The sequence below is a fragment of the Columba livia genome, chromosome 20 (assembly GCF_036013475.1).
Source record: "Columba livia isolate bColLiv1 breed racing homer chromosome 20, bColLiv1.pat.W.v2, whole genome shotgun sequence".
Lineage (NCBI taxonomy): Eukaryota > Metazoa > Chordata > Aves > Columbiformes > Columbidae > Columba > Columba livia.
The window spans coordinates 2,511,984-2,539,351 of NC_088621.1; the positions used below are offsets into that span (position 1 = coordinate 2,511,984).

At 42.2% G+C, this 27,368-nt stretch overlaps 3 protein-coding genes across 8 annotated transcripts in view; all 3 read right to left on the minus strand.

Annotated features, from left to right (window-relative positions):
- BRIP1 (BRCA1 interacting helicase 1) overlaps positions 1 to 5,281 on the minus strand; it is a 46,882-nt gene extending 41,601 nt beyond the window's left edge. For 2 of the 6 annotated variants that reach the window (XM_065036274.1, XM_021300431.2), the window contains exons 1-6: positions 5,135 to 5,243; positions 3,585 to 3,713; positions 2,867 to 2,978; positions 2,208 to 2,402; positions 1,780 to 1,907; positions 773 to 910 (exon numbers count right to left, since the gene is read on the minus strand). In XM_065036274.1, coding sequence (XP_064892346.1) covers positions 773 to 910; positions 1,780 to 1,907; positions 2,208 to 2,402; positions 2,867 to 2,978; positions 3,585 to 3,677 — 666 coding nt within the window. In that variant the 5' untranslated portion in view covers positions 3,678 to 3,713; positions 5,135 to 5,243. Of the gene's footprint in view, positions 1 to 772; positions 911 to 1,779; positions 1,908 to 2,207; positions 2,403 to 2,866; positions 2,979 to 3,584; positions 3,714 to 4,489; positions 4,594 to 5,134 lie in introns of all 6 variants that reach the window. The other 4 variants (XM_021300432.2, XM_021300429.2, XM_065036272.1 and 1 more) reach the window with 4 other exon arrangements.
- A 279-nt stretch (positions 5,282 to 5,560) lies between these two features.
- On the minus strand, positions 5,561 to 21,666 carry INTS2 (integrator complex subunit 2). Its single transcript, XM_065036276.1, has 24 exons — positions 21,317 to 21,666; positions 20,761 to 20,899; positions 19,979 to 20,081; positions 19,622 to 19,735; positions 18,564 to 18,694; positions 18,295 to 18,468; positions 17,536 to 17,762; positions 16,857 to 16,982; positions 16,219 to 16,290; positions 16,011 to 16,125; positions 15,178 to 15,246; positions 14,814 to 14,948; positions 14,458 to 14,634; positions 13,681 to 13,789; positions 13,052 to 13,156; positions 12,451 to 12,615; positions 12,067 to 12,268; positions 11,395 to 11,520; positions 9,954 to 10,143; positions 9,476 to 9,718; positions 8,246 to 8,353; positions 7,757 to 7,862; positions 7,418 to 7,594; positions 5,561 to 7,128 (listed from the first exon to the last, which is right to left on the minus strand). Exons 1-24 carry the CDS (start codon positions 21,607 to 21,609, stop codon positions 6,959 to 6,961), a joined length of 3,576 nt encoding a protein of 1,191 aa, XP_064892348.1. The 5' UTR covers positions 21,610 to 21,666; the 3' UTR covers positions 5,561 to 6,958.
- An 86-nt stretch (positions 21,667 to 21,752) lies between these two features.
- The window catches only part of MED13 (mediator complex subunit 13), a 51,253-nt gene continuing 45,637 nt past the window's right edge, over positions 21,753 to 27,368 (minus strand). The window contains exons 29-30 of the mRNA XM_005511932.4: positions 26,437 to 26,537; positions 21,753 to 25,755 (exon numbers count right to left, since the gene is read on the minus strand). Of these exons, the coding sequence (XP_005511989.2) occupies positions 25,623 to 25,755; positions 26,437 to 26,537 (234 nt within the window). The 3' untranslated portion in view covers positions 21,753 to 25,622. The remainder of the gene's footprint in view (positions 25,756 to 26,436; positions 26,538 to 27,368) is intronic.

A 27,368-nucleotide genomic window follows, 5' to 3' on the forward strand; every position in this document is an offset into this window, starting at 1 on the left:
GACAGCACATCAAAACACTCACGTACAGCTCAACTACTGTTACAAAAATGAAGAGTTTTCTTCGCAAAATCAGACTATGATTCACTACTTCATTATTTAACAATTAGTTGATCTATACTAAAGCTTTGTCGTTTTCTTCACTGCATGAAGTTTCGAGAAGTTGCAAATCAAGTTTTTCAGACACCCGCATTAAAGTACCAAAGCAAATTTGACAATCAAAGAAGGAAGAAAGGCCTTTTTATTTGAAAATCAACAGCACACTCTGCTGGCCTTTGTGTTTCAAATGACCAGTTGAAGCTCAGTGGCACAAACCATTTCAAATTCTACTCAAAATATCTACAGAACTTTCCAAAACAAGTAGAAATTTCTTCCCATTAAACAACCTAGAACACAGATGCAGTTTTGACAAGAAAAGTTTTAGCTCCCAGTGTCTTAAGCTAATACCAAAGCTTTGGGCTTCTTTTGTGTTTACAAAGTATAAAGGAAAACCACTCTTGAGGTTGAAACATACACTGATTAAAATAGAAGCTAATTATCATCAGGAGTAAAAGCCACCACAGTTCTCGCTGCTGACAGTGACAATATATTACTTCAAAGCAACTTCCATACTCGGGAACATTTACATTAGGCTATAATGCATCCAGAGGCACCGTGTTTTCTGAAACTGTATAAACAAGCTGCATATATGCATAATCTTTTTACAGTAAAATATTTTTTTTAATTGCTCTTGAACTAACAGTCCTGATGAGAAAGATCTTACTATATTACTTACTGTTCTGGGAGCAGAAGTAGCAGTTTTCACACTTTTTTCAGAGTGCACAACCAGCTCTCCATTTTTCCTCTGCTGATAGACTTCCAAGGCATCAACCATCTGGACTCCTTTTGCAAAACAATGACGTTTTCTAACCTGCTGGGCAAAAAAAGTACCATGTTCACATGCACTGGACAGAAGTGTGTGCTTACGCTGGGTTTTTGTTTCAACTGTTTTCCACTGAGTCTGTTTCAGTAACACAGTGTGTTGCTAATATGAACTAACAGTTTGGCCCAATCTAAGCCACACAAGTGTTATTTGGGAAAAGCTATGAAGTTTTAATTATGAAATTCAGTTAAAACAACAACAACCTGTAATTGTTGCTGAGCTTTTCTCCTTTAATTTCCCAGTGTTACAAAACTGATAGAAATTATAATACTGTAGAGAAATAAGCAGAAAACGTCACTAAAACAACAAATAAATTCAAGCCACATTGCTCTAAAAACTTAGACAAAAGTAACTACCCAAGCAATACTCTAACACCACATAAAAACTATTTACAGTGCACATCCCAATACAAGCCATAAGCCATGTGACAGCAGTACCAGCACAGATGAAAAAGTGACAGCAGTATTGCACTCCGCATACTGGGCCATAAACACGTTTGATGGGATATAAACCAGAACTCTAATACATTCACAGTATTCTCTGAATTCCTAATACATGTTTGCAAGGACACTTCCACCTCTAGAATCTTTGACTTAATATTACAGATCAACTGGGGATAAATATATTTTGCAGATAATGGGTGTTTAAATATGCAAGATATAATTTAGGACGTGACATTATGAACTATTTAGTTCAACAATGGACTCCTTTGTAACAAGTAACAATAAAAACGAACAAAAACCTGTCAATCTAAACGACGACTGTGACACGACTCCACTGTTCTCTGTAACGTTGATGGGGATTTGACAGCTTTGTTGAGCTGCGCCTGCATTATTTTACTGCCAATAAACTTTGCTCACCTGCTGCTCAGTTTCTAAAGGGCGAATCCTTTTCCTGTCCACTTGAAAATCATCATTCTCACTGTTACACACAGATAACCTTTTTTTGGCTGACAATTTCGAAGCTAACGTTTCATTTTCTTTACATCCTGTGATTAAAAATAAAATAAAATTACAAGGTACATCCACGACTAGGAATGCCTTAAATAACAGCAACACTTCAAAAATAGAATTCACTACATACAGATGGTGTAGGAAATACTATTAGACGTTTCTAGGTGTATTAACCACCATTTCCATACAGATTTCTATGCAGGGCAGATCATGTAATACTCTGCTATTACAATGGTAAAAAAAGTCCCTGACTTGAAAGTGAAAAAAAAAATGACATCATTGGCTATGCATTTTACTTCCAGAACAGATTTTTAGCTGCCTGTGTGTGAAGTTACCTGTATTTGTCAGTGGGCTTCCAGGTTTTACAGAACTGCCTGTTTCATAATTACTAGAAGAACAAGAAGCACCAGGATTCACACTCGTTGCGGCCTCGTTGCTCTTAGACTGGGAATGACACGCACAGCGACAGGGCAGGGAGCTCTCTGGCTTTCTCTCTTCCTTTTCACATGACGATGTGAGCACTAATTTCCCTAAACATAAAGGACACCATCACTTATTTTCCTTTAAAAACACTCAAGCCTACACGAGAGCTGTACTTTCAAACCAGTCGAGATGAAAGCTTTTGTTTAGGTACCAGTTATAAACCTTGTGTCTCCACAAATTCTGAGTGAGTTATCACCACCCTTTGAAGAACTACAGCGCAAAGAACTGTAACAACTCGCAGAACTGGAAAATACCCCTCTTTTTCAACTCAGTCTGCATAACTACAAGCCACAAGTACTTTCTTTCACAGTTCCAACAGCCTTATGATAACAGATATCTAAATCTAGCTTAGAATTACTGGGCATTACTGGTTTATGTTGCCAATAAAGCAATATGTATAATGGTGGACAAAGACCTGAAACCAAATGTTTAAGGGCTGATAAACCACAACAATTCATTATAATATATTTTGGTAATAAAAACTGCAGAAACAGACACTAACACAACTTACCATACAGAGACTGCTGCCATGATAACGCAGAACAAAGCAATGCCAAGCTTTTGCCACTTCCCGTAGGGCTCTCCAACAAACAGTGCTGCCTGTTATTTAAGCCCTTGACAATCTTTAAGGAGAATAATGAGAACAAAACCAGAGTCACCTTTAATAATAACAGAAGGTCAACAAACTTTAGCTGTATTTCTCTCACATGCAGGGGCTGTGAGATACTTGCCTGCCATAATAACAACAATATCTTGCTTCCTCTAGTCTTACAGAACCAGAACATTGAAAGCATCTGTCAGACAAACCGTTTGTCCCACAAAGAAAACATGCTTGAAAATGGTTAAAACTGTTTTAAAATATTTAAATGTAGTAATTAATTTGTAAAATCTCTCCAAAAAGTGAGAAGTTATTGAAATATTACATCCTGTTTAAAAGACAGATGTTCTACTAAATCATCCCCTCCTTATATACTTGCAAAATTATATAAAATTTCTATTACAGTATGTCTAGATAAATACTCATAAATATCGCATAACACGACTTGTTCCTTAGCATAAGTGTTCACAAATCCAAAACGTACTTCCTAAACGTATTCCCTACCCATGGGCCAGGTATCCTTGTAGAGCACAGACAACAGTAAATTATGTTACAAGGGACATTCTCAAGATACTAGAGGCTCTGAAAACATAAGCCATTCGTTTAGCAAACTAATATAAATTCGACTTACAGCATTCATCATAGCAAGCTGTGAAGGATATGCCTTGCAAGGGAATCTAATCTTGACTCCCCCGATAGTATATTCTGACACATCAGAAGACATTGTCACTTTTTACTCCTGCTCACTTCAGGTTTAGAACTGCAATAAAAACCAGCATAAACAAGTCAACAGGAACAACCAGGCAAAGCCTGAAACAACATATGGCACCAACAGAAACAAGTAGAAACTGTTAACCTGATAAGGGGGCTGAGCGGTTCAGGATATTACCAGAAATGACATATAGGAGTTTCTATTACACACCATCCGTTCAGCCCCGGCCCTTGTTACAAACACAAGTTGCCACAATCTGATGAGTAACATCAGCAATTTAAATAAAAGTACGAATGAACCGTACGCATCATTTCAGATTCTGTTTCTCAGACTGAACTGTGTTGGGAAAAGAATGCTAATCCTCAGGGAAAAAGAAATCTTGAATATTTAATAACTAAAAATCATCAGTTCTTCAATTTTCCAGGTCGATTAGTTTGAACTAGAATACATTGCAAATGACAAAGACGCAGCTGACCACAGTAGCTCGTTATGCTCATCTTATAACAATCAAATAATAAAACTGGACCCTGACTTTAGAAATGAGGCGTTTTAAAGTCCGCCAGTAATACAGTAATTATTCAGGGAAAAACGAGGTATTGGTCACTTTACTATTCTGTATTATCTCGCATTTCTCCCACTCTAGTGAACAAAAGAAAGTCAGTTTCCCTATCATGTTAAAATATTTAAATTATTGAATTAAAAATACTGAAAACACATAGATGGCTTAAACGACACAATTATTTTTCTTATAGGTTTTCAGCATCTTGAAAATAATTGCACAACTTTAAATCGGCAGATTCCCTGTGATAAATTAACTCACTAACCTGTGTCATCTGACTTTTAATGAGTAAACACATACATCACAAAACCACCAACGCATGGCATGATTCAGCTTCATCATCAACCTTCTCAACAGGAAAAAAATATCCTGGTGAAAAGAGATCGCTGACGTGAGTTCACACCCTGCCCCTCCTTCCAAAATCGGAACCGCACCCCAATAAGAGGTTTTTCCCGACACATTCGCGGTGTTCGCTGGAACGAGCACTTCGAGTTGAGCTTCGCCCAAGGAAAAGCAAGGCCCGGGCGGGGCGGGGGGGGGTCGGAAGGATCCAAGCGCGGAGGCAGCGGGAAGCGGCACCATCCGGGACACCGCGGGGCGGCCGACCCTCCGTCCCGCTCCGCTCCGCTCCCTGGGCAACCCCGGCGCCCCCTTGGCCCTGCTGGAGCTCCAGCCCTGGGTTGAACTCTCCGCCTCGCTGCGGCCCAGGGCGGCTGCTGTCATTCGCCCGGGAGTGTCGCCTCAGCCTACACAGAAGCACCCGGGCGTTTCCTTTCTCTTCTCTAAGAGGTTTGTCCCCCCCGGAAAGCCACTGTATCCCTTCGCACCCAGCCCGCGGGAGCCCGGTCCGCTCACAGCCGCGCTGCGCTCCGCCCCGCGGGAGGCGAGAAGCGGCGACACGGCCGCTCACCTCAGGCCACAGAGCCCGCTTCAGCGTCCGTCCTTCCCGCCTCCGCCCCGCCGCCAATCAGCTGACAGGAAAGGGTCCTGAGCCACCAATCAGCAAATCGCAAACTGAGCCGCTGCCCCCCCTTCCACTGCTGCGCTATGAGAACCAATCACGGAAGGCGTTGCTGACTTCCGGTTGGACTAGTTGCTAGGCAACCAGGCGTTTACCGTGTGGGAATCCTGTTGTAAAATATTTTGATACCTTTTGTTGTTGTTATTTATCTTGTTTTAAGCATAGTGCGCAGAAAGCAGTGTCTTGGAAACTAAAAGAAGAGTAAAGTCAGTGGCTTTTAAATATTGCTGCACACGACAGGCCCGGGGAAACGCTTTAACACATAATCAATACAGGCAATTCCCTTTGAAATGTAAAAGTATTAATATCTATGGCTTGATCCAAATCATACACTATTTTTTTTTATTTAAATACCACTACAGCATATAAAATTACACTCAGAAAAGAAGGAAAAAAAAAATACATACATTTGGATTATTTACATACTTTACATCAAGATGACAAAAACGATATTTGTTATGAGATGGTTACAGTGCTGGAGTGCAAACCTGAGTGTTTGTGGGGCTTCCCCCATCGCTGTCCTGCAGGAGCAGAAGCCAAACTACACAAAACTCCCTCAGGGCCACACCAAAGAATCAGACCATTATTTCTAGAATAAAAATTGGTCTTAATTGCAAAAAAAAATCACTGATTTAAGGACCCCGGATGCCATCGTTTAAGGAAACAGCCAGTGCTGGATTGACTAGTTTAGCAGTTCATGTATGTCGAAGTACTGTACCCAATTCTGGCACAACAGCCAAACTTTAATTTTCTGTCACAAAAACACGTGCTGCCTCCAAAAAGAGCTTGTGCAACCTTCAAGAAGCTCCCAAATATTGCACCCCTTCTGCAAAGCCACAAAACACATCTGTCGAGGCTAAATCCTGCAGCGTTTGTATGGCAGAACCAGCAGCTTCAGGCACGAAGCACAAAGGATTCAGCCTTCCTGTCCTCCAAGCTGCATGAAACCACTTTGGTACGGCTGAAATCCATCGTTCCTTTCATTACAGGGCAATTCAGCTTCTGTCACCGTCACTCCCAACACCGATTTCCTTTTTTTTAATCTTATCCTAATGATATCTTAAGATACCTACGCACTTCTTGAAGTCTTCCTCATCTCTTTTAAACTAAACCACCTGAGCTGCACTACAAATGCATATTCTCTAAAAATCACATAAATACAGCTCATTTTGGCAGCAGTACTTCTCTTTTAATCAACTTTTAGACCGGTTTCGTATTTTTCATGAAGGCTGGCTGTGTGTCATGGTGCAAGTTATGCCATTTTTCAAGTCTTCCTTGGAATATTTTATTCCATCTTGCTCTGCAAGGCCCTGAACAAGAGCTCATTTAACTTCAGAAAAGCAGGTGAATATTCACTTCTTCCTACCTATTGTTTTGCTGTTTGCTCAACAAATGACGCATCCACTACTTTCAGGGTGTTATAAAACCCTTTCAAGTGTGTTGCTGTATCACTTCAGAAACTGAACGAGCCTGAAAGTGATGCTCAGTTACACTGGAAATTATTTACCAACCCCTGATATCAGACTCAAAACTTTTCACTGGAAGCAACATAAGCCTCTTTAAATAATTGTTTTCTTTTCAGACATAACTGAATTGAATTTTGAAAAACACGGACGTCTTGTGCTCCAGTTCCTCAATCCACTTTTGCAGCTTTCTCCAAATTTTAAGCACCACAGACCATGGGACAAGCTACAGTACAATTGTGTGTTCTTCCTAAACTCCACTTACGCTCATGTTAATTATTTCAATGATTGTATTTTCAACACATTGGCACAACCGAACATCAGGGTCCAAGCATGTGACGTCCCTTGAGTAACTTTTGTTAAGTGAATCGGTACAGAGTCCTGACAGCTCATGTGGTTTCTCCTTGAGTTGCTGGAGCCCTAGAAAATTAAGTAGAAGGAAATTACACCTAAATAAATAATTACATTTTTAAAATTGTTGTATTACACCCACGACACAAACATCTATGTTACGAAATCCCAAATTTGCGCCATCCCTGTTTCATGCACCCGGTTTAACTCCGGAGATTATTTCTAGAGACACAACAACATTTCTCTTTGAGTCACCTCTGTAAATTTCACACTGCATTCCAACTGCACTCAGACTTCTGAAACATTAATACAATTTCCTCCCCAAGACCATGACATTACTCTTGAATACTTCACTTACGTGTAATAATCGGGTCGAAGTCTCTTGTCTGCGTAGCAACATCAGAGGCACAAACTTGTCCTATTTGTATCAGCAGAGACATAATATCCTCATAGAGAGGAGGAAAGGCTTGGCAGAAGGACACCAAACAAGGCAGGGTCGGCATAAAAAACGCATAGCGCTTCGACTGGGTTAAAACTAGCAAAGGAAATAAGCAAAAAGGAATTACTACAAAAATCCAGTCAAGAATTGTTACTTTCGCACTCATAATTAACACAGCGGCATTCAGACAAAGCTGCATCCAACCTAGACAATTCTAATTTACACGCTTATGTATTTAGGGGATGCTGATGCGCTCACCTGTGAGCAGGGTTCCCATCACATTGATCGCTAAACGAGCCACGCTCAGAGATTTGGGCAGCGCGTACTGGATACACAAAAATGAGAGTAACTGGATGGCAAATATCTGTTCAGTAGGCAAAAGAGAAATCAGCAACAAAGTTACAGATTGCTTTGCACTTCCTATCCAAAGGAAAAGCCTTAATAATAGTTACTGTTAGTTATTGTGAATTTTTCCTGCTGAATTTGAGAAAAACAACCCACATATATTTAACATTAACCAAAGTACCAGCACTAGTGTTTCAGAATCTCCCCCGCAGACACTAACGATAAGCAATAAAGTAACACACAATTTACAATTTAAGGTAAAAGTGCTACAGATATTGTCTTAATATCCCAGGCAAGTTAGGACAGGGCTTTTTTTAGTGACCTATTTACCTTCTCCCCTTAACCGATACTTCCCCAGGGTTAACTACCGCAGTGCTTCCAAACCCAATGACTGGACTGTACCTGTTTTTCAAGCTCGGGCTGGGCAATGAGCTCGGGTATGAAATCCAGACAGATGTGCATGGACGGGATCCCCGCCACCGTCAGTGCCAGCAGCTCACATGGGTAACCCTGGGTGATTAAGAAAACAGATGTATGAAAGGTGTTTGAAAAATCCTCCTTCGATTAAGATATATTAAGTCGTTGTCAATGGGACGGAGTTCAGCTTAGGCCTGTATCCAGTGCAGTGCCTCAGGGGGCAGTGCTGGGGCCTGTATTATTCAATATATTCATCAATGATTTGGACAAGGGAATAGAGTGTACTATCAGCAAGTTTGCTGATGACACCAAGCTGGGAGGAGTGGCTGACACTGGAAGCTGTGCTGCCATCCAGAGACCTGGACAGGCTGGAGAGCTGGACAGGGAAAAATGTAATGAAATATAACAAGGGCAAGTGTAGAGTCTTGAATCTGGGCAGGAACAACCCCAGGTTCCAGTATCAGTTGGGGAATGACCTATTAGAGAGAAGCGTAGGGGAAAGGGACCTGGGGGTCCTGGGGACAGCAGGATGACCATGAGCCAGCACTGGGCCCTTGTGGCCAGGAAGCCAATGGTACCTGGGGTGGGTTAGAAGGGGGTGGTCAGTAGGTCAGAGAGGTTCTCCTGCCCCTCTGCTCTGCCCTGGGGAGACCACACCTGGAATATTGTGTCCAGCTGTGGCCCCTCAGTTCCAGCAGGACAGGGAACTGCTGGAGAGAGTCCAGCGCAGGGCAACAAAGATGCTGAAGGGAGTGGAGCATCTCCCTTATGAAGAAAGGCTGAGGGAGCTGGGGCTCTGGAGCTGGACAAGAGGAGACTGAGGGGGGACCTCAGTAATGTTTACAGATATCTAAAGGGTGAGTGTCAGGAGGATGGAGCCAGGCTCTTCTCGGTGACAACCAATGATAGGACAAGGGGTAATGGGTTCAAACTGGAACACAAGAGGTTCCACTTAAATTTGAGAAGAAACATGTGTTTAACGATAAGGAACAGGCATAGCTTGGGTGCTCCCTCCTCAGCTACAAGAGTCCAAGCACGAAAATATGGAGGAAATGCAGATGTTACAAATTTGGCGAGATAGGGAGCAGAAAAGTGGGCCGTTATAATTCCTGAGGAACACAGCGACAGCATTCAACTCCCTTCCTTCCACCACTTCATTTGGCTCTTTCTCAACTAGAAAAAACCATGGAAGAACTAAAACAGCGCAAAGCAGACCTGGAAATGAACGAGTTTGACTATGTTGGGATCAGCGATGTACATCTGATGCAGCAGACAGCAGATCAGACACTGGACCTCGCGAAGGTTGCACAGCAAACTATCTTCTTCTTCTGGCTCGGGGCTCTTGGGGCCCGTGGCACCACAAACGCTCTTCAGCAAACTGTGGGGGTTGCTGCTCTGGGCTTTCTCGTCTTCTGTAGGTAAGCAGATCTCGAGAAGAATCTGCACAGCAGCACTGTCCTGTGGGGAAAAAGGCGATAGAACACGCATAAGGGACTCCAATTAAATCAAATAAATCAAAGTAATGACAATTGAAGGAACAGAAGACTGTCACTTGGCTGGAATTTCTAGCTATAGATTTTTTTTTTATATGGAATAAAACCAACTCAGTTCAAGAATCACAAATCCTGTAGAACGTTAAAAAAACCCAAACGCTTCACCTGACATCATTTAAGATCTATTTCTTCCCCCTTACCTGAGCAGCAAGCAATGCATTTTTTAATTCTTCCCTGGTAACTTCTGGGGCCTCTGGACCCATCGTGTTGTTTTGTGACGGTCTAATGTCCTGCTCCGCTGTTTCTTTTAGGTGAGAATTGAGGTAAGCTTTGGAAGCAAGAAGATACCCATTCAACATATGTAAGGTTATATCCATCAGAGGAGGACTCCTGATATGGGAACACATGACAAAACAAAGGCATTTCAGCAGGCAGGAATAACCTGAACAAACCAAAAACATTCCTCAAAGGCTCATTTGGCTTAGTCCACTTCTCTCGTGCGCACACACGGATGGGTACACCCTACGAAACCAAGAACTGCTGAAGAGGCTCATTTCTGAACAAAGGAAACCCAAAAAGCATTGGCTGTGTGTGAAGGAAAAACAATTATCTGACTGATGGGCAAAAATAATGCAGACAGACTCTGAACTGCTTCCACAATTCTCAGATGGTGGTTTTCATCGCATTGTAAATCTCCCTAACAGTCTAGAAAGGTAGGATTTTCTATTTGCATCCAGGGCTGAAGGGACAAACATTTTAAAATGTCACCTCGGGGTTGGGGATTAGAGACGTTATCAACAGAGATGTATGTCTGGCAGAGCTGCAGCAACGCAAATGAAAACTGGATTCAGGGCTCGATTGCTAAAAGGCAAAGAGCGACACCGCATACAAACTAGAACGTGAAGAACAAATCAAGTTCACTATCAGCCATTTATTATGAACAAAAGGATAATACAAAACGGGAAAAATGAACCACAACTGACAGAAAACATGAAAAAGAATATACAAGGGGGAAACCAAGGGGCTGAAGTACAGTTAAAATTATTAACCCTATCTTTTGTTAGAATAACTGATGCAATTTTCTTCATAACTATGAAAAAGTAAAGTTTTCATTTACAAATTCTAATTGTTTGCATTACTTCATATTCTCCTTAAAAGCTGGCCCATTGCTATCAGTTATGATCATTTTCACTACTAAGATGCTCAGCTAATTCTTCTGCATCGGAGCCATAAAGCAGCACCACACATCCTTTTCTGTTGTCACTGACATGTAGAGGAACTCATTTCTAAGTGCTACTAAAAGACTTTGGGGGGAAATTAAGCAAATCTCCCCTTGTCACCCCCATCAAACATTTCCCCAAAAAGCTGGAACCCCGGGGGGGTGGCAGAGGACAGCGTGAGGCAGATGTGACACCTACAACCTCAAGCACCACCACCGCGTGGCAGCAGACATTTCACACACAAATTCACATGCACAGATCTAAAATGGATGGATGATCTACGTACAAATCCCAAAGCTTCCCAGCTAGCGCTTGGTGGAAGGTTGTGCAACAGGACACTCAGCTGGACAGCACGGCACGCTGAGACCGCGCACGGCTCACACCACTGACTGTGAGAAGCCAAAAGGAGGGAGACACTCACCTGTGAACTCTGGGATCACATCTCAGTACAATCAGAGGATCGATCATCAGATCAATCTGAGTGTATTTCTGCTGTCGGACTATTTTCCCTGAGGGCTGCAGAGCGTTAACAGTCATCACCCACAACCTAAAATGAGATCATTTTTATGATTTTTTTATTAGATAATCTGTAAGAAAACAAGGATCACACATCAGCATCTGGACACTCGCTCATCTCAATTAGCTGCATTTTTCCAGGCCTATCACGAAGCAAGAGCCCCAAACTTCATTTGCAGCCCTTGACGTTAACCAAGATATAGTTAAATCACATTCACTGAGAACGGAGCAGCCGCACTGTTTTCACTGCCATCACACATCCAGATCTTCAGAACAGGCACATTCTTACCAAGGTGATTTCACGTTTCAGCAGCAATTTGCCATAGACAACGCACACTATAAAACTTCACTCCTATATTTTAAGCGAACTGGAGATTTTCTTTCCCCTGAGAACAAGAAGTACTGTCCTTTTACATGCAGAAGTTAAACATTTCAACAAGCAAAAAGGAATGCAACTCCAACACATTCTGTTCAGTCACAACCTCTAATTTCCCAGCCAAAGGCATTGGGTCATTATTTTTGAAACAGAAAGTGACAGTCCACCTATCTGCAATGACAAACGCTATTCCGAGCCTACCTTCTCGGCATGACGGTGTTAAGAACCATCCAAAGTTTATTGATGGTTTGAAGAATCCTCCGAGGGATTCCAGCATTCAGCAGGAGATTCATATTTGATGTCAATACTTCTGCATATGGGATCAATTCGCCGGCTGAGAGAAGCGTTAAATGCTCTAAGATCTGCATCAGCTGGGTGTGATTTCCAGGCAGCATGGAAAACGCTGTAAAATAAAGACAATGGGATCTTGGTAAAACTGCACTTCTGACGTTTTTTTCTGACTTGGCAGCAGAACATTTTCATTACAGAAATGCAGTATGATCACATTAATTAAATGGCTACACGCTTCCAAACCTCCTGTATTCCATCCAGTCTGGAAAGAACACTGCACATGAAATTATTTACCTTCCTGGAGCTGTTTGGGAGAGTGATTCTTGGCGATGTTTGTAAGCAGCATCCTCCTCAACAAGGCATCGGTGCCCGTGATCTGTTCCTCACAGATCCAGTCGTCCACGATGCAGAGGTGTGGGTAGTTGGTTGCAAGAAGGCGCAGCAGTGCGGAATGCAAACCTTTCGGGGTGTGGAGGAAGTGAACATCTGAGATTTAAGTAGCGACATCTTTCACCTGAACGTATTTGTGCCTATCATTGCGACAACAGACCTCAACTGAATCAATGAGTTTGCGTGTTAATAGCTTGATATTCTAACTCAAAGGAAAAATTACCTTTGGAAAGGTGGGAGAACCCCACAGCAACTCTTAAACTCAGTCTGGAGTAATTATGATTCTCAGGTTATTCCTACTCTAAAACCTACCCGAAGTAGGTGAGAACTGCTCTAAAAAGAACTGCATTCCTCAAACTTGGACTCTTCAAACACGGCTGTGATCTCACCAGTTATTACTGACGGGTTTTAAAAGAAAGGAAGGCAGGCTGTGAAACACGGCAGGCGCAGCGCAGGGAACGCGCTCAGCATTCCTTGTCCATGCACGCGGGATCGCCACACTCACCTCCCAGCTCCTGCTGCAGCCCCTGCGCCTGCCGGATCAGGTACTTGATCGGGATCTGGTCCATCAATGCTGAGGAGTAAGACTTGGGTTTTTTCTGCATACCAGCTATAAGCGAACAGGACAAGAAACAACACGTAATAGTTAGAGTTGGAAACAATTATTTCCCCAACTGAATCAGTAAAGAAAGTGTAAAGCACTTGTCTCTATATTATCCAGGTAAAATAGAGAAAATCTCAAATAACACACCTCATTCCTGTTAAAGTATTAAATCAAGCTCTTCAGGAAACCATTTCTATGAACGTTTCCATTTAAAGACCTTCCTGGCATTCAGATTTGTTTGCAAGATCTCCACACTATCTCTGACCAAGTCCAAGAGACCTTGAGGTCACAGCTCAAATCAGCATTTTCTTTCTTCAAGGTTTTTCATTACAAAAAAAGGCGCCAGTTATCAGTTGGTACACGGAATTCAAACTCTCAGCACACACAACATCCTGTATTTAGTATAATAATCTAAACTTTTTATGCTGTGCTTGAGTCCGACAGCAACGTGAATTTCGGTTACTGCAAGAATTCCTCTCTTGGCACCTAATTTTCAGTTAACCTGTTTTCCACGACGCACTCACACATACCCAGGATCTTTGTGTTTGCCAGAAGTGCTTCTTCGTACGACAGCACATAGTAGAGGACAAGCAATTGCGTTGTGATGCTGTATCGTTGACCAAGACGAGTATTTTCCCCCTGTATATAAAACCAGATACAAAGATCATGTTTCATTCCTGATCCTTAAGGAAAAAAACCACCTGATTTACCCGCAAATATGAAGAAAGATGAGGCAATGAGCCTTGTACAAAAACATCAAGCCAGAGGAGGTCCAAGCTCAAAGTTGCAGGGGACTTCTTTTTTCCTTCCCCTTATTTTTTTAAATGCGTTTCAAACACAAAATGTATTTTTGGTATCTTGGGACACTAATAAGGAGTAATCCTGGGATTCCAAGCAAGTCAATGCTTGCCACTCCTCTGCATGTGTCCAAGTGGCCACTCTCTTACTTCTATCACAATGAAAATGCTTCTTTCAAAACCAACTAGAGCGCTTCAGTTAAATGATACCAATCCTACATTAACGCCTCCGCTTTTCCATCCACAAAGCGCTTCCCTTTGCATCTTTAACATGATGAGTTGGTTGGTTCCCAAGGAAAAGGGCAAAACAGGGACAAATGACAATCTGAGTAGCACTAACGAGTCACTTCAAAACACACGACCGTCACTGTAGCAGGATCAGCAGTTTACTATATGGACATTAAAGACAAAAACTAAGGCACCTTACAAACTCTGCATCAAGCTTATACACAAACTACTGAACCACATGTTTGCATTAAAGTACATGAAAGAAGCAAACAAATCAATTACCCCAGAGAGTCCTTGAAAAACATTCAGTATCTCCTGTTCCGTGACAGGCTGATTTGTGGCCTCTGGGTTGGATTTAGTTGCAGGATTGAGAATGGAGTTGATATAGACATCAATAAGAGGAAGCAACTGAGGATGGAGCGGGGTGGTGGTTTCACAGAGCTGCCGATAGATCCAGTCCTAGAAAATAATGTGCCGTGTCACGTCCACATTCAAAGCTCAAGGGCAAGGGTATCCTAACTTAACATACAGTTCCTCCTTAAATTACATGCTAATAGGCTATAAGATTCACATGAATGCTGCCTTCAAAGCCTAGTCAACATTCAAAATTAGGAACAGAAATAAAATGCAGGTCATACCTTAATGGAGACTTTGTGCTTGGTGAATGATCGACTTTTTAACAGCTGGTAAATGCAGTGAATAGGTAAAAACCCAGTGATGTTGGCACTGAGATTGCCCGTGACGGGCACACGAACCGCGTGGGCCGTAACAACCTAAAGGGAAGTCATCATTAACAAGAAAAACACCACAAATATCCACTTTATCACTGTGCATAAACACAAGGTGACAAGTCGCAAAGCTACATTCTTTCTGGCATTTACTTATTTTTGGTTGTTTGGGAGCTGAAGAACATTTTTAAATAGGTTGATACAGCATGTGTAAAACTGTAGCACATGTATGACATTTGTGAACTATTTCCTGCTGCTTCACAAAATAAAATACCTGTTCAGTGAAAATCTCCTGCGTGAAGATTGTCTTCATTCTGCTGAGCGAGCTGGGCTTAATAACAATCTGAAACAAACAACAAAGTACTTGTAACTTTTAGTTTTCTTATAAGTATTTAAATTTATTTTATAAATTGTCAACTTTTAACCTTTTAAAACTTGTCTTCACTGGGATACCAGGAAACATTTGCATCCATACTTCAAATGTAAAGCAAAAATACTTTCAAACGTCAAGTTCACCATGTCTTCTCTACCCTAAAAATCACCCACCTAGATTTTCCATTTGATGAGACACTGTTTCACATCTCCCGTGTGAGGAAAGGCTGAGGGAGCTGGGGCTCTTAAGCTTGGAGAAGAGGAGACTGAGGGGTGACCTCATTCATGTTTACAGATATCTAAAGGGTGAGTGTCAGGAGGATGGAGCCAGGCTCTTCTCAGTGACAACCAATGACAGGACAAGGGGCAACGGGTTCAAACTGGAACACAAAAGGTTCCACTTAAAATTGAGAAGCAACTTCTTCTCAGTGAGGGTGACAGACACTGGCCCAGGCTGCCCAGGGGGTTGTGGAGTCTCTTTCTCTGCAGACATTCCAACCCGCCTGGACACCTTCCTGTGTAACCTCATCTGGGTGTTCCTGCTCCATGGGGGGATTGCACTGGATGAGCTTTCGAGGTGCCTTCCAATCCCTGACATTCTGGGATTCTGTGATATTATTAAGTATATTAGCAAAACTTTATATCAAAGCTAAAGCAAATCCAAGAGTATAAATACACAGTTAAAAGTTAATTTCATCAGAGATCTGTATGTGCTAGAAACAGTTCAGGATGTACCTTCATTCCCAGAGTGGAACAGACCAAATCGATGATAGCGCTGAGCTGATTGCTGTGGAAATACATGGCTACCAGGAGAAGCATCTCTCCGAAAGAAGCTGACACGCCAGAAATGCTAATGATAACCAAGAGGAAGAGTTAATTTCCAAGAGGACACGAGGAAATGTGCTATTAAAATCATTCCAAATCAAGGGCAGCCTGCTCTCACCTTTCAAAGTAAGCTTCTTCCTTTATCATCCAGCTGAGCCACATTACCATCAGTTGCTCCTGCTCTGGGGTGCTGCGCAAAGAAAATTCATAAAAGAACCTTTTCCTGAGAACTACCACTCGTTTTACTACCAATAACCAGCAGAAAAGTCAGTATTTGTGGAATCTTATGCCAAGAGACTTTTTGTTATTTTCACTTCAGCATCAAAGAGCTGATAAGCACTGATATTTAGCACAAATTTCAGTCCAACTCTCAGGAAATTTCGTGTCTTGAACACACAAGACTACATCCATTGAACACCTATATTGCTGCTCTTCTGAACAGGGTCTCTAAAGAATTTAGCCATAAACTTGTTTAACGGAAAAGTGAACTAGTAAGGCCTACTTGAGCCTTCAAAAACCATTCCAAACTCAGCTAATACCAACGTTCCCCTCTCGAAAGATTTGCTGTCAACAAGGGGGAGAGCAGAGCAGAATATCAATTTCCTCACTATAGCACGAGACAAATCCCTTCAACCAACACACGGAGATCTGTATAAAAATGAGGAGTGAAAAAACTGCGCAGCTCTGGGGAGGTCACCACCCTAACGGTGCTAAAACAGAACGTCTTTCCAAAGCTCCTCCTTTCCCGAGAGGTACCTGACGAGCGTGGAGAAGGCCAGGAGCATGCAGAAGGAAAGGGACACAAAGCGAACGCCAGCTGGAGTTGCGGGGGGCCGGCTGGTCATCAGCTGCAGGAGCTGCTCGGCTTCTTCATCCGTCGGCCTGAACAGGACAGAAAAAGAACACAACCCACCACGCTGCTTATTTAAAAGCGAAGAGATTTCCAGTCTCATCACAAGGGTAAAATAACGGTTTTTCTCTGTTGCTTAATCTGCATATCAAGTTGCCATCAATAAATGAGTATCAAGATTAACTGGCAATTCTCTTTGAACTTAAAAGACATAAAAATCTCTGTTAAGAGAATAAAAACAGTGAGAAAACTTCCCCAAGATATAATTTTGCTTATTAGTACAAAATACCTAAATTAAAACTTACAATGCGTGAAGATGCTACATTAACACTTCCTAAAAAGTAAACACGGAGGAAAAGAAATTCTAAATTCATGTAGTGTATGTTGCTAAAATTTTGAGCTGCTTTCTTTTCTACACGCCGCTCCAACCACTCAGGCCTAGACTTGGTTAACAAGTCAGCAGAACTGATTTTTAAAGAGAGCACCACATTTCTTGAGGCAGCTCGCGTTAAAAGTGCCCAAAGCTCTCAACTTCTGCTTAAGCCAACAGGCAGTGAATAAAAAACACATTAAAACATCCATTACTTCAGCCCAGCAATTCCCATCAAAGCGCAATAGAGACGTAACAATGCGCTGGCTTTCACGACGTGCTCTTCCTTCAGTCCTGAATACACGGACACGTTTGGCTCCGTATCGACATCTGCTTCTTCAACAATGTGTGTGCTGCGAACCGTGGGAAGGATTCCCATGAGCTCCAGGAGCAGCTGCCTCCTCATTTGCCAAAGCACAGAACTGATATTATCTCTTTTTCTCTGTGTAAGAGGTCAAAAGATGAGAACAATGTCAAACTCAACCCATCAAACAATGTATTACAGAAGAGCTTCCTTAATAATGAAGTCAAGGGAAAAAAAAGAAGCGGGGGGGAAAGAGGAGTTTTTTTAAAATACAGTTTTCAGTGCCAGGGCAACAGGCAACACACAATCGTATTACAACAGCTTATTACACTGAGACACAAGCTGTAACTAACTCAACCAAATAAGCAAGTCAAGATGCAACTTGTTATCATGAACACTGAGAAAGAATACATTCATCATGTAAACATGACAAATGCACAGTTCCTTGGTTTCCACCCCTAAACATCTCTCAGAGGAACAAGCGAATTGCTGCCTTCAGAAACGTGATTTATAGACCTGCTGGTCCCACAAGAAGAGGTTACCTGTAAAGGTTGCTCCAAGACGTGAGACAGGATTTATACGCATTCAAATACAGGTGCCCACATCCAGAAAAGTTACAGCAGCATAAGAATACTTTTTTAAAAAGCAAAATATTCAAAGATTTTCATACCTGTTGGCCATTCCGGATAAAAGTTCCAAACCAAGTTCGAACCTTTGCATTTGTTCCAAGCAGCAAACCACTCACAAAACACACCAGGTCACTCACTCCATCATCTGAAGATTCATTTTTGGTGTGATCCAAGGTCAAAGCCACACCAAGTCCTGGCAGATGACACTCTTCCACCTACATAAAATGCCCAGGCTCAATCATCTTTGTTGGTTTTAAAGCTCTAGTAAACATCATAATTCTGATTCCCATGACAGACTAACGACACGTACCACCATGCCTCGGACCCTCAGAGCTTGAGAAGGGTTCATTTTACACAGGTGGCGAAGAGCTTCTGTTCTCCGACGGCCTCCAACACTCTCCTCATCCTGCCGCTCACCGTTCTTAATCAAACCCCTACAGACTAAATACCCAACAGGAGGTGTAAGGAAATCTGGTCTTTCTGAGAAAAAGACACATAAAAACAAAGCCAAGCTCTTCTGCTCAGCTGAATATGATTTATTCGCTGGGCCACACAGATGTTGTTTGGGCAAGAACTCATGATCTACAGTATATAAGCAGAACAAGGAAATGGTTTTTCTCCTCAGAGAAATCTCAGAATCCCAGAATGTCAGGGATTGGAAGGGACCTGGAAAGCTCATCCAGTGCAATCCCCCCATGGAGCAGGAACACCCAGATGAGGTTACACAGGAAGGTGTCCAGGCGGGTTGGAATGTCTGCAGAGAAGGAGACTCCACAACCCCCCTGGGCAGCCTGGGCCAGGCTCTGCCACCCTCACTGAGAAGAAGTTTCTTCTCAAATTTAAGTGGAATCTCTTGTGTTCCAGTTTGAACCCATTTTGAACCCAGTTTGACCCATCACAGGGTCATTACAGATTTACGCATCATTCAATTACTGCTTGATCTCTTTCTAATGTAACCTGTGCATCTGGCAGCCCTGGAGACTGAAATCTTATTGCGAAGTAAGGGATGCTAAACAGAAAACACCAATATGGATTTTTCACCCCGTAATATGGCTCAGTCTGAGGGACAAGAGCTACTAGCACAGTCAGAGCAGGCTCAGAGTCCCAGCCATTCACTGCCCATGACCTACAGATGAAAGGGTGCAATATGAGTCTACTAGCAGGCTGCAAAAATAGGGCATGAACGTGATGAGAAGAGGAACCCATCAGCACCTCTAAATATAAATGCATTCAAATTACACTTCACAAGCCAAACACTCCCATTCAAATATTTATGACACAAGGTTTAGCCCAGAATTAACTGTATTACTAGAAATAATTTCAAAACTTTAGAAAAAGCAAGCTGGCCGAGAAGAAACTGCAACTCACCCTCGTTAAAGCTGTCGGGAACGTTGGCCACCAGCAGGCAGAGGAACCAGGCTCCGTTCTTAACGTGCAACAGAGCTTCGGCCACATCAACTATCGGCAACAGCGACGGCAGCTCTGGATAAAGAAAGTTTTCAAAGCCACACTGTTGCGCTGTGAAACAACTAGAGCCTTGCTTTTAATATGCATTTCAATAACACATTCAAATCGATGAATGGAAAAATCAACCTGTGATCTATTCCTCTTTCACAGAGCTAAACAGCCCAGATGAACCTCATGCCAGTCACACAGCCCCAAAAGTTGAGGGTTTATTTACATTTGTAAGAAGTTAGAAAACACTATAAATACAGAATACTACACCTGCTTGCAAAATGCAGAGAACATCTGCTGCCTCCTCCAGATAAACAGGACTCTCGAAGAGCTCAGAAGACTTGAGAAAAAACTCACCATTTGATTCCGACACCTACAAGACATTGTTCATCATCACTTAACAGGTTTCACGAAGCAATTCGTCTCTTATGACTTTAAATTCAGCAGACTTAATACATTAAAAACTGTCAAAAAGGTACTGCTATAAACACAGAACAAGCAAGAAATGTGTTTAAAATAGGATGTATTTACTAGCAGAACTACTTCAAATGGCTGGCATCATTGCTTCTTTCCAGAAGAAAGAGAAATAGCTCACTGACAATTCTAAAAACATGGTAAGTTTACACACGGAAAATAAAACGCTGAGGGAGGAGCAAAGAGGAACACAGTGGCCAATACGACAGTGCAATTAGAGTAAAGAACTGGAAGGAGAAACATCATAATTTTGTTTTCAAACACGATTTCTGCGCTGATGCATCATAAAAATCACATTAAATTTTGAGTAGAGTATATTACAGAATATACAGAGTCTGTATGACATTAGAAAAGACGACCCTCGTTTGTTCTGGGCAAGACAGACTTCACCTAGGAAGCCGCGGTCACAAGAGGTTCCATCACAAACCACTTCCAGCCAGAACGAGACTTTAAGTCTTGGTGAAGCGGGTCATATCTGGAGAAGAACATTCACACACAACAGCGGCACCAGAACCAGACGGAGCATCAACCTGCCCAGAGCGCAAAATTCACAAGTGCGCAGAAACGGAGAAATTTACCTTGTTCATAATCGCCAGTAATTCGCTGAGCACGAGCCGAAGCCGCCGAGGCGAATCGCTGTGCTCGAACTCCAGCGTCAGCCCGTGCTGCAGCTGCGACACCAAGACGCTTTCTCCGCTGCCTCCTCCGAGCTTGTGCCTACGAATTCAAACCAACACCTGTTACACCCTTCTGCAAACACAAAAAAGGTTACTAGTTAAAGGAAGACAGCAATTCTGTGGGGATTTCTCCTGTCACGTCAACAATCAGAGAAGACTGTTGTAGCGGTAGTACCTCATGAAATTGAATTTTTACCAAAATTTCAAGGGCCTCTGTTCCTCGACAGCTCAGACACCACCCAAGGAACCTGACCCCTAAGTCCCGCCAGGTTGGGCAGCTCCCCACAAGGACATCATGACAGGGACTGTCAGAAATGGGGGTTTCCCTGAGCGTTCCTCAAAGGAGAGGGACACGATCGACCAGCTCATCCCGGCACTTGAGCAGCAACGACAAACAAACGAGCCGCAAAGGCCACATGGCGGCTTTCCCCGCGGAAAACGCCCTTCTCCGCGTTACCGGAGCTGCTGCTCTTTGCTGGCGTCCTGCTCCAGGGCGTGGAAGTCCACGGAGAGCAAGGCCACGATGGAGTTCACCGCCTCCACGCCCGAGAGGAGCCGCAGGATGAGCTTCTTGTCCTGCGCCCAGCTCTGGCTCTGGTCGGCGGGGGCGCACAGCGCCATGCGCACCAAGCAGGGCAGCAGCAGCCGCAGCTCGGGGTCGCTCAGGGCGGCCAGGCGCACCACGTCCACCTTCTGCATGGCCTCGAACGCGTAGGGGCTGACGAACTGCAGGCCCGAGCACTCGGCCATGGCGGCGGCGGCGCCGCCCGCTCCCCCCGCGCACCAACCGGCGGGAGGCGCGCGGAAGTGACGTCAGCGCGGGCGGCGGGCGGGAAGGCTGAGGGGAGGCCCCGCCCCTTCCCCCCCCCACTCTAAATAAGGCGACACCACAATCAAGGCTTCATGAATAATTTATTCCATTTGAAATTTTTTTAAAAAGTATAAACCTTTTTTTTTTTTTCTTTTTTTTTTTTCCTCTCATTTCCTCAATCACAATTTGTACAACTCAGTGTTTATGGCATTCGGCAGCAATAGTGTTTGTTCCTTTAATCGCTTTATATTCGTCTTTTTGTCATGATAAATACGACTCGGCCGTGGGAGAAGGTCCCAGGGGAAGGTGACATGTCCAGTAACGAGGCCACAGGCTGTGTCAGCCCAACCCGAGCGCTCTGCAAGGTCCTCACGTCCAGTTTGCTCAGAAATAAACCTAAAGCTCCAGATGAGTAACGTCCTGAAAAAGTGACCCTGAGGATTGTGGTAGGTCCCAAATCTAGTTTACTGTAAATTAAGCTTTACTCCACTGAAAACAAAAAGTACACCCACAACCAGTAATAATGAAAAACTTTGAAGCATAGTCCTGGGTCCTTTACTAAAAAATAAGACAAAACAGAAAAAGCTTCCCCAGCTGGAGGCTGTTGAGACAGTAACGTCACTACAACGTCACCTAATTAACGAATTCTCACAAGAAACCCAGATCGGAACGTTGTTTACGCAGCATTGCTATCAAACCAGACTGATATGCTGTGCTGTTGTGCAGCAAATTAGATGGTGCAATAGCATTTTAAAAAACCATTTTACTCTTAATTTTGAAAGCTGTAAAATAATGCGACATAATATTTTGATATTACAGTATTAACAAATAGTGCTTGATTAAAGACATCTGCAAGTCTTCATAGCAACACATGAAGTTAAAATTACCAGCGGAGGTAAATACAGAAAGACAATAATCTGCGCCATAACTGACAGCTAAGTAAGAACATAGCTGAGGATTTAAATATGAATTCATTTGCTTTTCATTATTTCAGGAAATGTTGGAAAGATCGAAACGTTACAGCTACTTAAAACAGAAGGGTTGTTGGCAAGTACAACTGGAAGCCTGCTGGTCAGCAAGAGGGTTCTCAGAAATCTGATTCAAGTAGTTGTGAGTCAAAGGTGATAAATGGCTTAAATACAGTAATAACCAGGCTAAAATACGTATTTTTAAATAGGAATGGAAGGATCTCAGGTTCTTCTTCCACGGGATTCTTAAAAGGAGGTAAAACTCCACCACTACCTAAGAGAGCACTGCCAGGAGCAACGTTTTCTTGTAAGACATTTTGAGAAGCCAGAGCTGAAATTTTCCAATATTTAAGCTTGTACTTGCTAAAGAACCCAAGTTATTGGCTTGTGACAATTTATGAACCTTAATTATGTGCCCTTAAAATAGTTCAGCGAAAGTAGCTCACAAAAAAGTAACACCCAATGTAATCGTTGGCTCCATGGTGCTGGCAGGTTTGATATGTACATTGCCGGCGGTGACTATCACTCCAGAAATGGCCCTTCTAATCTTTTCTAGTGGTTATAATATTAAAATTCGCTTTAATTGCATTTCAGGGGGAGAGGGAACTGGCAGCTTTCACAGCTGGAGAGTTTCACAGGGAAGGCTGTGGTCCTGGTAACAGAATACAGTTATTACACCAAGGTTCAGGCTGCTGATTCACTTACCTTTCTGAATACAAATCAGATTTCACACAAAGAAAGCCACAGCAAACCCCAGCCCTTGGAACTCGCCTAACTGAGCCAGGGTTAAAAATGACCACTTAGCAACACAGCTTCAAAAAACAAACAAACAAAGAATCAAAAGACAGGACATATGCTTTGAAAAATTCCAGTTTTAGGAGCACATTTCCACTTCAAAAAATCTCAGCCAAATGAGGGAAAAAAAAAAAACCTTCTGTAAGACAAAAATGTGCTGTTTAACCTGCGGTGCACTACCATTACTGGGATGAAGTAATGCACAGACCCAGTTTTTAACTCTGTTTATCAAAATACACCAGCTTCTGATTGCACTCATGGTATTTTGAAGAAATGACTGAAAATTTTCATCACCAATTGTACAACTTTATACAAAACCAAAAAAGTTGCTAATATTGTATATACATGATTTAGCGAGACTCTTTATATGAAAAACGATCTCAGGCAGGTTATTTTGCATTTACGAAACACGATTCTCATGAACACAGTAAGTTCAGTAAATGCAAGCGAATTCTTCCTTGTAGGGGATTAAGAGCGGGTGCACAAACGGATCTTAAACCTTGCCCCTTGAACAGCGTAAAGCGGCGAGACAGACCGCGCACAGACCCAGGACGGGGTGAGTGCAGCAGGCTCACGGGAGCGCTGCACGAGTTCAGTTTTTAATCTGGCAGTCAGCTGAGGAACCCGGAAAAAGCAAATGCAGTTGCTCTTCAGCACCCGTAGGGGCTATTTTCGAGCAGGATCAGACATTTGGCATGTGCGAGGAGAAAGGAAGGGAACTACTGAGAAAAAATGGTGACTGTAGCTAAAGGGAGAGGTTTAGGAAAGCCTTGGATTTGTCAGTCCCTTCCTTGCGGAGGGCTGAGCCTCCTTGGCACGTGCCCCAGCCAGAGCCTGGGAAGGGGAGGTGGGGAAGGCCACACGCCGATACTCGGGGCCTTCGCCGCAGTGCCAAAAATGCGGTAGAAAGGAAAAACGTTCAGGGTTTCGTGCTGTTTTTTTTTTTACTAGTGGAATAAAATCTGAATACCAGAATTCACTGAGAATCTATATACACCACATCTGAGTTAAACACACACCAATCTTAAAGTCAAGATTGACTATTTTTGCGTTTGTAAAATGGTTAGAGCTGGGCTAAATTTCAGCCTTCCAGGAGACTTTGGATGAGATCGGTTTTCTGTGTGTTCCGCATCAGATTCACATTTTATCACTAATGTGGAAGAAAACAACGCAGCCACCACAGCGCCAAGAACATCTGGGTAACGACACCGCACGCTGGATATTCTTGTAATATTTAAACTTGGATGCTGAAAACAGATCTGAGAATCTAGCCACAGCTCTGAACCATAAGACAAACTTCAATTGAAGAGTTTATTCATTTTATTCTCACTACAAGTTAAACCACCTACAATATCACTTATATATTGCCATTGTTACTCTGTAAAGGTGTGATATAAAATGCTGTAAGACCCGGTACCTTTTCAATTTATATAAACACAGTGAACTTCATTACTGTACATGTACTCTGCAACTACAGCTTAGCTGTAAATCCCCCACACACAATGGTATGGACATTAACCCCTCTATCCCCTTTAAACTGTACATCAAGACAATACAAATTTACTGTCCCCACCCACCCCTTACAAAAAAATAATACTCTAAAAGCAACCTACTGCAACTTTTAATTAAGACGATTACATATATTTTAGACCAATTGCTTTAAAGCAAGAAGGCAGTATAAACCTTCTAGGAAAATTTTTATAAAAGAGGTTAAGAAATATAAGACAATTTATACATTTAAAAACTTACAATAAATAAGAGATGCAGGCATTTTTGAATACTAGGTACTATAATCCAATACAAGAACATCTTGATGTTCCGAAGCCATAGGTTGAAACTTATTGTTCCTCGTGTTTCTTCTCATTTCCATGCTTTTAATATTCATTAACCATGACTGGGTACTATGGCTCATTACTCTTCACAAATACTGTGGTTGGGGAAAAATGGTTAATTTTGCTACTAAAAATGTTATAATACACTTTCTGACCATCATTCTAAAGCGTCCCCACAGTCGATGACTCAAAGCCAGCAGGGCAGCAGGTGCCCCTCTCACAAGTCAAAACAATATTTGCTGGAAGTAACAAGATTCATACCCCATCACAAACAACTTGCACTGAGAAGAATTATAACTTAGTCCTGCAGTGAAATATCCCTTTTCTCATTTTTGTCTTGCAAAATTCAGATGAAGATCACAGCATATTCATGATAAAGTTATACAACTGATTCAGCACCACAAAATGAATCGGGAGACACGACCGTCTGTCCTGGGTTGCAGGATCACAGGTTAGCCAGGAGAGTGCATTGTACTGTTCCAGAACAAACCTGAAAAGCAAACAAGCTTCCGTCAAGCCAACAGATTTTCTCACTGGTATTTTACGGTCCTGATTTAATATAATCCAGTTTCTTTGGTGTTGAAAACATAAACTAGGTTTGCCAACGTTCTGAAATAACACGCCTTCAGAATTATTACAAGGAGTTCAAAGCTAAACTTTCTGTCAGTGGAAATTTGTCGTTTTAATTGTCTATGCTTAATTAACGTCAAGATGTTCACATACTAAAAAAGACACCAAAAAATCCAACATTTTCTCAACAAGTGTCCTATGCTTGTATGAGTCTCTCTGGACTCTTGTACTTCAGCATTTCCGTGTTCCCACTGATGTGCAAGATCCTGGCTCATCTGTAACTGTCTTCCACTCCTTTATGCACCACCTTTGTGTTACACCTCGAATTCTCTTTTAGCTTGAGAAATTAATTGTCTTTCAAATATTTTCAGTTGTAATCACCACTGATTAAAGAAGGGCTTAGAGATGTTTAATTGTACCGTTCTACGATAAAGCCATCTTTTAATCAAAGCACAGCAATGTATATTGTCTCTATGATGTACTAAGGATATCAGCAGCGCAAAGAAGAAACTAACAGCAAGAAAAATAAATATGTAGCTTCACTGCAGCAGTATTACAAGTGAAATGCACAATATTTTTGCAAGTGATCAATCATAAATACCTGAGCACATCAGAAGTTTGATTAGAATCAAGTGGATGGGAGTGTTTACTGTGGAGTAGCTCGTCTGATTGCACTGAAGGCACGTGGAGGTGCAAAGAGGCCTAAGAAAGGAGAAGAGATGCCAGCAGTTACTGAGCCATTCAGCTACAGCACGTCTCCTTCCCTCTGTATTGCTGACCTTCCATTCTCTGGCACACAAGCCAAACCAAATCTTACCCTTAGGCCATCAACAAGCTCAGAAATCATCAGAATATAGGGGAAATGCATGCAGATCTCTCCTAAAAGCACAGTGCAAATAGTGTAACAAATTCTAGGATTTTTTTAAATTCCTCTGCTACATTAAGTGATCATTCAAAAAGCAACTCAAGTAGCTGAAGATGTCTAGTAATATACAGACTTGGAATTTCAGTTGCTTTCCGTAAGACTGGCTTATTTATATTCCATACGTAGAGCTGCTTAGGGTAAATAATAAATCCTCTATTCAAAAAAATGTCTTATACCAAAGACACAGCTGAGCTTAGGCCAAGAGGAACTGCTAATCCAGACACAAATAGGGCTGAAGAAGATGTATCTATATCATTAGAAAATAAAGCTTAGTATTAGAGATGGCTATTTAAGTCACAAGTGAAAAACGTTAATACAGAAAGTTTCTCTGTAGACTAATGTATGGCCTTAAACGTGCCAAGTATGTCTTGACTGTGCCAGAAAAAGATAAGAGGATCAGGCAATATCCAGACAGATGATACAATGGCTATCACTTGGCAACAGCCATCATGGAAAACCTCGCTTTCATGCTTTGTGCAATACATAAAGAGATTTACTTTCATTTATTTTTTTTTTACCCAGTGTAAATGAGATATTACATTACACTCGTGAATCTCCCTCTCTACCACCAGTCCACATGGGAGTAAAACATTAACCAGAGATCCGTC